We start from the raw sequence: 14,520 nt of genomic DNA, 5'->3' as shown, positions 1-14,520 counted from the left end.
GACTGTACTCAAAAAATATATGGTAAACCTTAAAGGAAGCCTGCAAGAAATACCACGCTTTAACTGCTGAAAGACTTCCACAAGTAGACCAAATACCCCAAATTTGAAGCCTTCAGCTTCTATAACAAAAAAGTTCTAGGCATTTTAAAATGACATTTTATGTACAATGGAAATTTTGAAAGAATTGCAATGCTCATGTTGAAAACTTTGAAATTAACCCTTACAGATCGGGCCCCAATTCCCACCTTAATAGATTGGGGGGGGGGGGGTCATATTGACCCCCCCCTCTATCTCGGCTCCTGTTACAGATAAAGACGTAAAATTTTTTTCTGGTGGTTCATGTGTATTTTTAGAGAAAATTACTTTTTCTAGTCATAGCGGCCAGACCGCTCCTTAGCCGCTTTTTAGCGGCCAGCCGCTAAATATTAAAACAGCTGTAGAGCGGCCAATTTTGCAGCTAGGGTGACCAAATTTTAGGACGAACTTTTATTTTTCATAACAAAAAAATTACTTTTTCTGATCAGCGCCGAAAAACGGCAAATAACGGAAACCGCCATTTTCGGCGGTTTCGGCGGTAAAACGGCGGTTGGCGGCGCCAATTAATATTTTATCTGTTTATTGTTGCTCAAGGATTTACCAAAAAAATTTATAGGTCTCTAGCTGTAATAGAAGCCACGATATTCATGATATATGTCTGTAGTAAAAGCCGGACAAAAATCGGTCATAAAGTCGGTCAGGGAGCGGTCAAACGGTCATAACACCACTTTTCAGAAGGTCATTGATTTCTTAGTATTCACCAAAAAAATTTTAGGTTTCTACCTTATACACAAAAGTCATAATGTAGAAATTAAGATTTATTTAGAATTTTTTTCTAAATTTGGTGCCACCTAACCGACTTTGACCGGACGCCACGACCGACACAGACCAGATATCCTTATAAGATCAACTCTTGCCGACGTATAATTACTAAACTTAAAAAGTCATGCAGTCACAACTCTCTATCTTACCTACAAAAAAAAATGACATTGAAAAAACTAGAGGGGGGGGTCAATATGACCCCCCCCCCCGATCTGTAAGGGTTAAACTACGTGGCCTAGAAACAAAATTATAAGCTTATTTTTGTCATAAATTTAGGTTTACAGTAACTAATTATATTTTTACAATAAAAATACCCATTTTTATAGTAAAAATCATTAAAAAAAATTAAGTTTTACTTGCGTTGTACCGAATGTACTGTAGCCAATCAGAAGGCTGAATCAGCTTAACAACCAATCACAGCTAAGCTTGTATTAGTTTACCCCTTTGTTTCCGCTATGATTTTCGTTTAAAAATGCAATTTAAATCGAATTTTTTTCATAGATTTTGACTATGAAATGTGGTGTTTTTATTGTAAAAATGTAATCAGTTACAGGCAATCTAAGTTTCTGACAAAGATAAGGTTATAATTTTATGTCTAGGCAACGTAATTTAATATTGTTTTTTCTTTTATGAGCATTAGAAATCTTTCAAAAATTCCATTGTATATAAAATGCTATTTTGAAATGCCTTTTTTTGTTATTGAAGCTGAAGGCTTTAAATTTGGGGTATTGGGTCTTCTTGTGGCAGTCTTTCAGCAGTTAAAGCGTGTTATTTCTTGCAGGCGTCCTTTAAATTAACAATGACAATACAGAACCTCCCTGGACCCTGGATAAGTATTTATATTTTATATTGAGTTTTACTCCTCGAAAATTTTCTTTAATATTATAAGAAGGCAGCAAAATAGCCTTAAATCATACCGAAACTTATTATTTTAAATAAAATAGCCTAAAACCATCTCAGCACCTATAAAAGCTCCACTGTATAGGAGAACCATATCGGTTTAGTGGTTAGCAAGATCCTTCACTGAGAAGAAGAAACATATCAGTTCAGCAGTTAATGAAATCCTTCTCTAGATACAAAAAAAAGCTTACTAATTTATATAATAGTGAATATCACCCAAAAAATAGGCCCGCCCTCCCCTCTTTTTTTCACCCACTCCCCTTTTTCTCCTCCCCCAAAAGGGGGATGCCAAAACTGCCCAAAAGGACCTTAAATTGGGCGGCCCAAAACCGCCCGCCCAAAATGACAACCCTGCATATGGTGACTTGCACTTGTTTTCCGGATCTGCAGTTACTACTCCTGTCCTGCTGAGATGGGTTGCGTATGGTAGAATCTTCATAACTCCACTCTCCGTCAAGCTAGAAATGAGTTTAAGTACTCTAAAGACTTGTCTTGACAAGCTGAACAGCTTTCCGGACCATACTAGGGGTCTGGTGTCACTCTAGAGGGAACTTAAACCCTGAAGTCAAGATACAGGAATCCAAGTTTTGGGGTACCACAGTTCAGGGCGCCCTAAGTGCTCTCTGTTATGTGATATGCTCTCTGATGCCTAAGGGTGCCCTGTACCAAGTTTTGTTATGCTAGTCTTCTCTAGGCTGCCTGGTAGACTCCCAAAGTTGAGGTATCAATACGAGCGCTAGTGTCAAATGCTATACAGTAGTCAAACTGACTTACCCATATACTCGCTCCGGTACCTCGTCTTTGGCAGTCTACCAGTAGAGCTAGGGTTGAGATATCAAATCCAAACTTAGTGTGGACATTCTTGACACTTTTTGCTCTATCAAACACCATTCCTTAGTCAAGTAGACTACTGTATACTCGCTCTGGTATACGGTCTTTGGCATGCTTCTAGCAGATGTAGGGTTAAGATATCAACACCAAAATGTGTGGACATTCTTGACAGCATTGAGAGCATCTTTTATTAATAACTTTTTCAAATTGGGTCGCTCCTTCTACCGGTTAAGGTTGCCTGATTTTGGGGCACAGAGTGACTTAAAACTATGGGTTCAAATGGTAACTGGTAGTAGAATCTCAAAACGAATCCATAGACACCAAAATGATTTCTGTAGCTCATCTGTGGCCTGAGCTGGACCCGTTTTGTCAACCCTCGCCACCACTTTTCTTGCTCGTAAGGGCAGCTTGACTACTGTATAGTGTTTGACATTCAAGCTCCTGGTTCCTCGTCTTTGGCACTCTTCTACGGGAGTAAGGGTGGAGATATTGACGTCTAGTCTTCGCCAGGGTATCAAGGCACTGAGAGAGAAAAGACACAGCTTGTAATACAATCTCTGTCTTTTGTGATTGCAAGTCGTGTCTTTTCTCTTACAAGCTCTGTCTTTTGTGGATTCTGGCCTCACAAAAGACACAACTTTCAAGAGAAAAGACAGAGCTTGTAATAGAAAAGACACAGCCTGTAGTACAACCTCTGAAGTTGTGGCCAAAGATTAAACTGACAGGCTATCATAATCATTGCAATAAACTTTTTACACCTGTAATTTCATGTTCAAAGATAAAAAATGTATTCATTTGCATTATCATTTAAATTATTAAATAATTTTTTTATATATTAATTTTACTTAATGGCAAATCTGTAATTGTAATCAGTAAAATTGACTTTAAAAATCTTAATTTGTGTCAGAAATTTTTTTAATATCTTTTAAAAATCCACGCTTAGAAAATGAAGATCCATGCTTTTAAAATGAATTTACATGCTTAAAATAAGAAGATCCATGCTTAAGAAATGAAGATGCACACTTTTAAAATGAAGATACACTTCTAAAAATGAAGATCCACACTTAGAAAATAAATATCCATGCTTAAAAAATGAAGATAGACACTTTAAAAACTAAGATACACGCTTATAAAATAAAGATCCACGCTTAAAAAATAAAGATCCTCGCTAAAAAATGAAGATACATGCCTTTCAAATGAATATACATGCTTAAAAAATGAAGATCCACGCTTTAAAAATGAAGATCCATGCTTTAAAATGAAGATCCATGCTAAAGAATGAAGATTGATGCTTTAAAAATGTAGATCCATGCTTGAAAAATGAAGATCCATGTTTTTAAAATGAAGAAAAATGCTTAAAAAATGAAGATACATGCTTAAAAAATGAAGATACATGCTTAAAAAATGAAGATACATGCTTAAAAAATAAAGATACACGCTAAAAAATTAAGATTGCTGCTCAAAAAATGAAGATTGACGCCTAAAAATGAAAATTGGCGCTTTAAAATGAAGATTCATGCTTTTAAAATGAAGATTGAAGCTTTAAAAATGATGATCCATGCTATAACAATGAAGGTTTAGGATTAAAAAATGAAAATCCACGCTAAAAATCGAAGATTGATGCTGAAAAAATGAAGATTGATGCTTTAAAAATGAAGATACACGCTTTTAAAATAAAGATTGAAGCAAAAAATGAAGATTGACACTTTAAAATGAAGATCCACGCATAAATATGAAGATTGACGTTAAAAAATGAAGATCCATGCTTAAAAAATGAAGATACATGCTTAAAAAATTAAGATCCACGCATAAAAAATGAAGATCCATGCTTTTAAAATGAAGATTGGCGCTAAAAAAAAGAAGATTGATGCTAAAAAAATGAAGATTGACACTTAAAAAATTAAGATTGATGCATTAAAAATAAAGAAATAAGCTTAAAAAATGATGAATGACACTTAAAAATGAAGATTCCCACTTTAAAAATGAAGATCCACGCTTAAAAAATGAAGATCCATGCTTAAAAAATGAAGATCCATGCTTAAAAAATGAAGATACATGCTTAAAAAATGAAGATCCATGCATAAAAAATGAAGATTCATGCTTTTAAAATGAAGATTAGCGCTATAAAATGAAGATTGATGCTAAAAAAATGAAGATTAACAGTTAAAAAATGAAGACTGACGCGTAAAAAATGAAGATACATGCTAAAAATTGAAGATACACACTTAAAAAATGAAGATAGGTGCTTAAAAAATGAAGACCCACGCTTTTAAAATGAAGATTGGCGCTAAAAAAAGAAGATTGATGCTAAAAAAATGAAGATTGACACTTTAAAATTAAGATTGACGCGATAAAAATGAAGAAATAAGCTTAAAAAATGATGATTGACACTTAAAAATGAAGATTCCTGCTTTAAAAATGAAGATCCACGCCTAAATAATAAAGATATACGCTTAAAAAATGAAGATTGACGCTTAAAAATGAAGATTCCTACTTAAAAAATGAAGATCCATGCTTTTAAAATGAAGATTTGCGCTAAAAAATGAAGATTGATGCTAAAAAAATGAAGATTGACGTTTAAAAAATGAAGATATACGCTTTTAAACTGAAGATACGTGCTTGAAAAATGAACAAGAATTAAAATATTTTACAGATTAGAACTATAGATTTTCCATGAAGTAAAATTAAGATATAACATGTATTATTTTATGAATTAAATGTGAAAAAATAAGTGAATACTTTGCTATCTGAGAATCTAATATTTATGGTGAAAAATGTTCATTGCTACGCTTATGATCGCGTGTCACGTTTATCAATGGCCAGTCTTCGGTGGCGTTTGGGTGGCGAAAACCCAAGTAATGCAGGTATGCGAATAAATCTAAAATAATATTTGGGGGACAGATAAAGAGGCTGTGTCTACTAATAATATTAATACTAATATTATGTGTTGCCATCCAAAATCTTTGGCATCACAGTCGATGTACGCATATCATTAGAATCAGAATTAAAAGGTTTAAAAGAAAATTCCCTTAGTTTATAGATGAAAAATGTTTCTTGCCTGATAAACAACATCTATATACTTCTCCCAATGTCTGGTCCAAGGACGAGGATTCAATGGAATTACTAAAATATTTTTATGTTACAAAAGCTTCGCTTAAAAAAAGGCGCATTCTTTTTGATACAATGTAATTGTACAGTCATAAATTATCCTTTAAGTTTATTTATCACCAGCCCCAAATACACACACACATTCATACACAATAATAACTTCCCACACCTCACACACAGGACACAAACAAATATACAATAACAACATCACATAGAAAAATTATCCTCCTTTGCTATATAAGAGATGAAAAATAAATTTTACTCCTGTCTAGATTTAAGTATTGCACAAATGTTTCTCTTATATTTTGTCCCTCCTACACCACTTCCCTTTTATTTTCACACCCAGAAAATTTTATTTCCTTTCAACTGTCAACTCTCTTTTTGTTTAAAGCACATTTATATTTCTCCGGCTTCACTATCTCATTCTTGGTTTTATTCTGGACAAAAACAAACCATCTTTAAAAGATCTAATTTCTTCTAAACACACTAGTACATTCTTAAACTTAGACTAGATAGCTCACAAGAAAGTTAGAATGTAATTCCCATCTTGTATTCATCAGATAGATCTTTCAAAAAATTTTAATTAGTATTTAAAAAACTTTACATCTTTGTTTTGTGTGTAGCCATTGTTTCTTAGTGTTTGGAACAAAAAGAAGTCATGGAGTAGGACGAAACACTTTTTTATGGCCATAGACGTCCAAGGGGGGGGGTAATGGGGTATTACCCCCCCCCCATTTTAAATTTACCCCTACCCAGGGGGTGCCGTAGGCACCCCCAACCATTTAGGAGAAGGTATTTACCCCCCCAAACAATTTTGGGGGGGGGTAAATACCCTCCCTAAAATAGAAAATCTCTAACAAAAAAAATTTTTGCGCGCTTCGCGCGCATTTTCAATACTAAATTTTTGATAAAATTTAAATTAACCCCTCCAAAAATTTTACCTCGGGGGTAAACAAATTTTACCCCTGCCAACAGATTTTAGGGGGGGTAATTACCCCCCCCAAACAAATTGGGGGTGCCGTAGGCACCCCCAAAATTTTTTTCATTTTACCCCCCCAATTTAAAATTTACCCCTACCCTAGGGGTGCCGTAGGCACCCCCAACCATTTAGGAGGGGGTATTTACCCCCCCCTCCAAACAATTTTGGGGGGGTAAATCCCCCCCCCAAAATTAAAAATCTGTAAGAAAAAAAATTTTTGCGTGCTTCGCGCGCATTTTCAATACTTAATTTTTGATAAAATTTATATTACCCCCCCCAAAAATTTTACCCCGGGGGTAAATTTTGGGGGGGGGGTAAACAAATTTTACCCCTGCCAACAGATTTTAGGAGGGGTAATTACCCCCCCCCCAAGCAAATTTTACCCCCGGGGTAAAAATTTTGGGGGGGTAAAAAAAATTTGCGGCCCCCCAAAATAAAAAGCTTGGACGCCCCTGACTAGGGCTATCAAGCTCCACGTTAAAGTACATTATGACAAAGTGAAAAAGTGTAACCGACTTACAGAGTGAAAAAGTGTAACACACAGGAGACCATCGCATTGTTTTAGATGTACCAAGATTTAAAAAAATGACAAGGAAACACTAAAAAAATTAATGTGTATATGACGTGAAAACTATAAGCCTTTTAGACAATAACAGGCAAAATAGTAATATTAGAAAAAATATTTTCAGTATTTTTATTTTAGTTGTACCAGAATTAATCTCTTTAAGCTTGTATGTATGGGTATGTTTGTTGATGTAACGTTTGATTAATTGATAAGAAAAACCTACTTGTGTTGAAAATAGGAACCGAAGATCCTTCAGGCAATATTTGAGGCTCCATGTTAAATGGAACAGTACTGTATTCTGGTGGAGCATCCCTAAAAATATTACATATTACAGTTATTATAAGAGATTAATATAGGAGTTGGTGGGGATAAATGTACAGGGTGGGGCAAATAAGACCGGACAAACTTTAAACGGCCATAGCGCCAAAACTATTTGACCAATCAGGACGTTTGACCCCACTATAAAAACCTTAGGTAAATACCTTTTAGCACAAAAAAATCTTTGGATGAAGATGGGCTCGTACTCCGAGCTGGCCGCGCTTATGTTCAACAAGATAGATTCGAAATGCGCCGGTGGAATAATCTGGATCCTAGACTAGAGCCCACTAAATCGGATCTCAGCCCATCTGTAGATGAGGTAGAGTTATGCAACTTGCTGGGGATACTGTTAGATACATAAGTAAGACACTAGAAAAGACTAGAGCTCTCTATCTAAAGTGGCTTGGCTGTAGTACTCCGGCAAAGTGAAACGTGGCAGATTTTAAGATGTCAAAAATTGTGTAAAATCGTGAAAATTTCTTGGTTCTCGATGTTAGAGACCCATATGGAACTTAAAAACTCATTTTAGACTATGGGTTGCGCTGACAACCCTATCTGAATCTTCATGCCATTTCCAAAAAGGTATAGAACGTCGTTCCAGCTCAACTGTGGTCCAAATAAGAGCCTCCGTGTCAAAGGGTAGCGTTAAAGTTGGGTGAATTTGGATCCTGCGGTTACTCACGTTCCTAAGGAAATGGGGCCTCCCAGCAGCCCGATCTTAATTCAATGGACTTTTGGGCCTGGGGCTACTTTGAAGCATGCACCAATAGACGTGCCTATACAACAAAGACCTCCCTCATTGCCACCATCAAGGAGAAATTCACCAGCTTGGACGGTTCAGGGGGCGGGTGAAGGCGGTGATTGAGGCTGGTGGCGATTTTATTGAATAATCTAATAGTTATATACCTATTTTGCTTGCCAGTTTTTAAAATTCAATAAAATCTTTAAAATTTACGATTTTATGTTCATTTGTTTAAAAGTTAGAATTTGTCCGGTCTTATTTGCCCCACCCTGTATGTATAACTAAAGATAACCTAGCACCGGGTGGTTCGGACTCTAGTTAAGGTGTAAGCTTTTATACGCGAAAATTTTTAGTTTATTTTCTATATGACGGCAAAAATTCACCACTAACCAACACAGCCTACTCTTCTCGTTGTTGGTTTTCGAAATAACAAAAAATAATATTTACCCATTTAACGAGAGAAAGCGTTTTTCAGTGAAATGGTAGAGGATTTTAATGATGTCGATATCGATAAATAAGAAACTTTGAAAATAAAAAGCTCGTGTCTGATATTTCTTAAATTTCTCTCTACTTGTTCAGAAGTAAGCCAATCACCACCCTCATGTTATAATATTTGTAATTGGCTCTTGTTTATTATAAGACTGACTTGTTTTGCAACTGTGCAATGTGCCATGCCTGAAATGGAATGCCAAGCCATGACACTTGACATATGGAATTTAGAAACTACAAATCTGTGAAGAGACATGCATTGAATTAAGTATGCAAATCAAATACATAAACTAAGTATTTGTTATACATTTCCAATAAATAAAGAAAAATAAAATTAGGTCAACGACTTTTCCAATGCGAAAAAACGGTGTTGGTGTAGCTGCGCTCCTATAAAGAGGAACGAACACTAAAGATGTTTAAACTATCGCTTGATGAGCCACTGATCGTAAAAAAGGTTGGTGTGCATAAAAAGAAATCACATCACTGGTTCAGAAGCATTTCCCCCTCCCCTCCTTGGTTACCCTTTTATATCCTATTAATTATTTAAACAAATGGGAGAGGGAGGAGTAGGATATAAAGAAATTCGTCACATAAAGTACTAGCAATTTTATTTTGAGTGCTTCTCCCTTAGTTTCAAATATAATAAAGTCAGCAAACCAGTTTCAATTAGTTTGTTTCTAACCCAACTTGACGATTCTTTCATTAAAACGGCGACAGGACCAAATCCCTTTTCCTCAACAGAAATATCAAACTTTAAATGAAACCTTAACATTTAGCTGCTTCTGCAGAGATTATTAAGATTGGTTGAAAAAAAATTTAAGTAGGCAAATAAGAGAGATAAAGACAATGTAATTTTACTCGGTATTTGTTGTTGTAGAGTATTAGTCAACTTTGTAACTAGTTTTATGTGCAAGGAATATGCAATTCTTGCACAAAGGTTTAACTTTAAACCATTGGAAACAAATATTTTCTACAGGAAAATTTTACAATACTTAAAAAAGAAGAAGAGAAAAGAAAAAAACTTTTCGGTTAGTCTTGATTTAGTAAAAAATACGAGAACGTTTGAAACTATGCCGATAATTTTTTCATGTACATAGTTTTAAGAGATTCTATGTACTGCGCAAACATTTTACAAAGAGGGGAGGCGGATGAGAAACTTTTTAAAACCAGACTTAAAACACGAAGGAACTCGAACAAAAAAATTACAGCACTGAAATGAGAAACAATGTGGAACTGTAAAGAATCGGTGACGGGACCGCCACTCCCACCAAAACCAGTTTCCTGATGATTTTTTTGCGTTTTCTCGCCAAATTAGACAATTTTGAATCTGTAGAGGCAAATATACTTTTGTTAAAAGAATTTCCCTTATATTTTCACATGAAAAATATTTCAAACATGTTAATACTCAGCAACAATAAACATAAGTGTCGAGTGCGAATATAAGGAATTTTTAAAAATTCTGTCCAAAATAGTTCAAAATCGTCTAATTTTGTAGCGACTTGGCTGTATTAATAATTGGCTAATATTAAAAGACTCAATTGAATGTCGGCACAGGGTCCACGGGTTGGGGACATACAGTTATTTAACCCCAACTATTGATTTACTATAATGTTCCTAGAATGGATAAATATATTGTACAGCATCTTATCAAAAGAGGCAATATGAACGCCCCTTGAGAGAGGCATTCACACCGCCCCATATGATAAGAGGCGATGACATCGCACCTTGAAGGGACTATATAAAATAAACGCCCTTAAGAGGCGTTGTCACGAAATGGACTATATCCATAATAATTTAAAGGTTTTACCACAGTTCTTATAATAGGGGCCGGGAAATTTGATATTTTAAAACCAAGAAATAAATGCAATGAAAATAGAAACATTGACCTTACCTTAGATAATAAAGATCTTCATCAATACTTTTCTCAAGTTTAAGAACTTCTACTTTGAGCAGAGAAGGATTATACATCTGATACATAAACTCAACGCCCTGTAGATAATAGATATTTGATTTTACAAGGAACATATATGTAATATACATTAAATAGAGTAATTTTGCTATTAGCACAATATCACAACTTTAAAGGGGATTTGGTTTCTACAAAGAAGACAAAGTATCCTACTTGTTCTATGGGTTTATATAACATCACATCTTTAGACCATGTTAATACCTAGGCGCGGAAACGCACCAACTTCAAACCCTGAAAAGATAAAGCCTCAAAGTGACTTACGCTAAAGGCTGTAAATTGGAGAGTGGAAAAACAAAGAATTTAATATTTAGTTATCACATCGTATAATACAGCTTTTCGCGGTAATTAAAATGAAATGACCACCCCCCCCCCAAAAAAAAAAAAATTGTTTTTACTTTTTTTTTAAATCTAAATTTTTAAAATGGGTTTCAACTCCCCCTTTCTCAAGTGCCCCTCTAGGGCCTCTAGGGGCGAAGCCGCTAGTATAATATATTGATAATGTATATACTGTGATTTTTGGGTAATATGAAGCCGCCGTTCAGCAGGAAGACTTTAACAAAGACGAGCGTGTGGTTTCCATAGTATTATTTAAGTTTAATTTGTTTTATATATTTAACATGTAAATAATATAGGTATCCTTTGTTAATTAATGTTCAAATTATTTTACTTCCATAGTTTAATTCATTAATACAGGAGGCTTAATGTTATTATAGTTTATTTTGAAAAGGTCGCATTGTTTTACTTTATGATTGTTAAGAGGGGGGGGGGGGGGGCGTAGGACATCTAAACTTAAACATTGAGCAAAATTGTCTAAATATTGGGCTAGATCCTTGAAACTTGGTATATAAGCATAGATGGCATAAAAAAAACACGTGGTTTAAATCAAGTGGTTTAAACCAAAAAAAAAGCTTTAAAAAACAAAAAAAAACAAGGTGGGATGGTTTAAATGGTTTATTTTTTTAAAATATTTATACAAAGGCCTATCTTTCCAGTTATATCTTTTCATAACGTAAATAATACAGTAAATAACTGTCAGTCAGAATTGTCAAATCGGGCGGGCGCTTTTAGGCGGAGGGTTTTAAGCTGCCCTTTTTCGGGTTCTTTTGGGCACCTCCCGTTTCGGGGGTGAGAAAACGGGGGAGGGGATGAAAAAAGAGGGGAGGGGGCAGGCCTATAATTTGGATATTATTAAAAAAAACCTGGTTTTTATTATAAAAAAAAAACAAACAAACCTGGTTTAAACTAAAAAATCCAAACTGGTTTGTTCTTTTTTAAAAAAAACTTTTTTTTTCCATCTCTGTATATAAGCCTAGTCCTATAGGTACTACATCTAAATGAAAAAAAAATCAATTTTTTTTTATTTTTAGGTTAGATAAGAAAACCTTGCGGAAATGGGATTTTTAGGTCTTATTTTATTAGTCTATTTTGAAGTAAAAAATTATTTTCTTTGTTTTTCCTTCAGCTTTCTATCCTCGAATACACTATGTCTATTCATAAGGACATTAATTAAGATGATTCAGCAAGTTAGGGACCGAAACTCAAAAAACCTAAAATTTGATATATTACAACAAAATATGAAAAAATGAAATTAACCCCTGCGAACCACCCACCTAGCCCGCTGGGGTCGGTCCCAGACTTAATGAATCATCTTAAATAATGTCCTTGTGAATAGACACAGTGTATTCAAGAGGAAAAAAATAGGGAAAAAACAATTAAAGGTAAGTTTCTACATCAAAATAGATCAAAAAAGGCCTTAAAAAACATTTCCGTAGGGTTTTTTGTAACTAACCTAACCTAAAAAAATTGTTTTTTTTAATTTTGATGTAGTACCTATAGGACTTGGCTTATGTACCAAGTTTTAAGAATCTAGTTAAGTATTTAGACCATTTTGCTCACTGTTTAAGTTCAGATGTCATTACGCCCCCCTCCTTTTGCTTGGAAAATAGCTGCTATGCTACTGTTTTGGGTGTGACAAACAGAAAAACTTTTGAAATTCTTGGAGAAAGAATTTTAAAAAATCTAATTGGTAAAATTGTTGTAAACTTAAAAGTCTTTGTATCAAATGGTATAAAAATTGTTTTGACATTAAATATATTTGAAAACCTTGGCAGCCCTGCTTATTACTTATTGATGAAAACAAAACTTTGTAATTTCACTTTCAGTAGTTGAGAGAAAAGATTGGTGTTGTGTGTGTGTGAGTTTTGGCAAATGAAGAAATGTAATGAAACAAACAGCAAGCTTCTCAGGACAATGCTGATATTTCCTTATAAGAAAATATATTTGAAAGGAAGAAATTGAAAATCCGCCCAATTTAAACCACTTTAAAACTAAAATTAGGATGACAACGTGTCATCCATGAGTAGCGATGCATAAAAAAATAGGAGAATATCAACCGAGGTAAACAAAAAGTAGCGCTCATTAATTAAATAAATCGGATCATGTGAAGGAAACGAAGTTGCGGGTTTCCTCATATTTTCACAGAAACTTTCTTCTATTTCTAGCCCCTGCGGGGCAATCATCTAACCTAACCTAAAATAACCTTTCAAAAGCTACTGTGAAAATACGACGCTACCCGCAACTTCGTTTCCTTCACCTGTCCCAATAAATCTCCTTAAATAATGTCAGAAGCAAATTCAATCAGCAATGAAGTTAACTGTCCCTTTCTCTACAACTCAACAACACTTAGAACAACTAGAAATTATGTAATGGTGTTAATAACACAAAATATTTTCAAAATCAGCCAAAACAGGGTTAAGATGTGAAAAAATAAAAGACTACTCATCTTTTAAATTATGGTCAGTATAATCCGGTAGAGTGTCCAGAAAATAAATTTTAATACTATTACCCACACAATTAGGAAAGTTAGACCAAAAACAAAAAAGATATATAAAAAAAACAATATAATGCTATTTATCAATTCGTCTATAATAATAGTTTACAGAAAGTCCTGTCTGAAATATGTCCAGTCTAAATAATCCAAAATTATCTAGGCACGGATGTAAATAAAAATATATACATTTGTATTATTTTATGTAAAGTCCAAGTATTCTCAATATATCTTCGTTATTAGTGCATCTGATGCATTTTAGTTTTTGCTTTACTCTAAACCAATAAAGCTTAAATTAATATAAAGACTAATCATTCCAATAGGTACAATTTTAAGATGAATAAAACTGTATAAAACTTTTAAACCTTAACGTTTCAATTTTCGAGCAATGCTTAAAAAAATACTTTTTAAATGAACAATGAATAATTCTCTAGGGTTTTACTTAAGCAGACATGTGTTCACTTTGAATCTCGTTTTAAAAGAAAAATAGTAATCATAGATTTTTTTCTTGCTTAATTTCTTTTCATGAAACTAACTAAACTAGTAAAAATGGGTTTAAATATAAATGTGTAATAGAAAAAGTAGAGACCTGTCCATCAATAACATTTCTGAGTACAAACCAAGCTCTCAGGCCAGTTCCTCCTCTGTCTATACACTTACCAACGAATCTTGAAATCTGAAAAAAAAGTTTGTACCTAGGTATAAAAACTTCTAAAAACTAAGAAATATCTCGTTACATTTGTTAATTTTCATATTTTAGGTCATTTTTTGATAAAAGAATTTTTTCTTTTTTTGGGTGCTTTTTAAGAGTTCTTCAACGTTAAAAATTATATAAAAAAATAAATGCACAAATATACCCGTTCCAATATCATTAAATGTGAAGGGATAAAATACACACAAACATGACATACTTACACAGATATATACACGCATC

The 14,520-nt window shown here is 34.0% G+C and overlaps 1 protein-coding gene across 1 annotated transcript in view; it reads right to left on the bottom strand.

Moving 5' to 3' along the window:
* The window catches only part of mRpL19 (mitochondrial ribosomal protein L19), a 24,809-nt gene that overhangs the window by 6,821 nt on the left and 3,468 nt on the right, over positions 1 to 14,520 (bottom strand). The window contains exons 5-8 of the mRNA XM_080159426.1: positions 14,176 to 14,262; positions 10,682 to 10,779; positions 7,465 to 7,553; positions 5,648 to 5,712 (exon numbers count right to left, since the gene is read on the bottom strand). Of these exons, the coding sequence (XP_080015552.1) occupies positions 5,648 to 5,712; positions 7,465 to 7,553; positions 10,682 to 10,779; positions 14,176 to 14,262 (339 nt within the window). The remainder of the gene's footprint in view (positions 1 to 5,647; positions 5,713 to 7,464; positions 7,554 to 10,681; positions 10,780 to 14,175; positions 14,263 to 14,520) is intronic.

Source organism: Acartia tonsa, chromosome 4 (assembly GCF_053477335.1).
Source record: "Acartia tonsa isolate MP-2025a chromosome 4, ASM5347733v1, whole genome shotgun sequence".
Taxonomy (NCBI): domain Eukaryota; kingdom Metazoa; phylum Arthropoda; class Copepoda; order Calanoida; family Acartiidae; genus Acartia; species Acartia tonsa.
The sequence above is the reverse complement of the archived record's forward strand: the minus strand, read 5'-3'. Positions and strand labels throughout refer to the sequence as shown.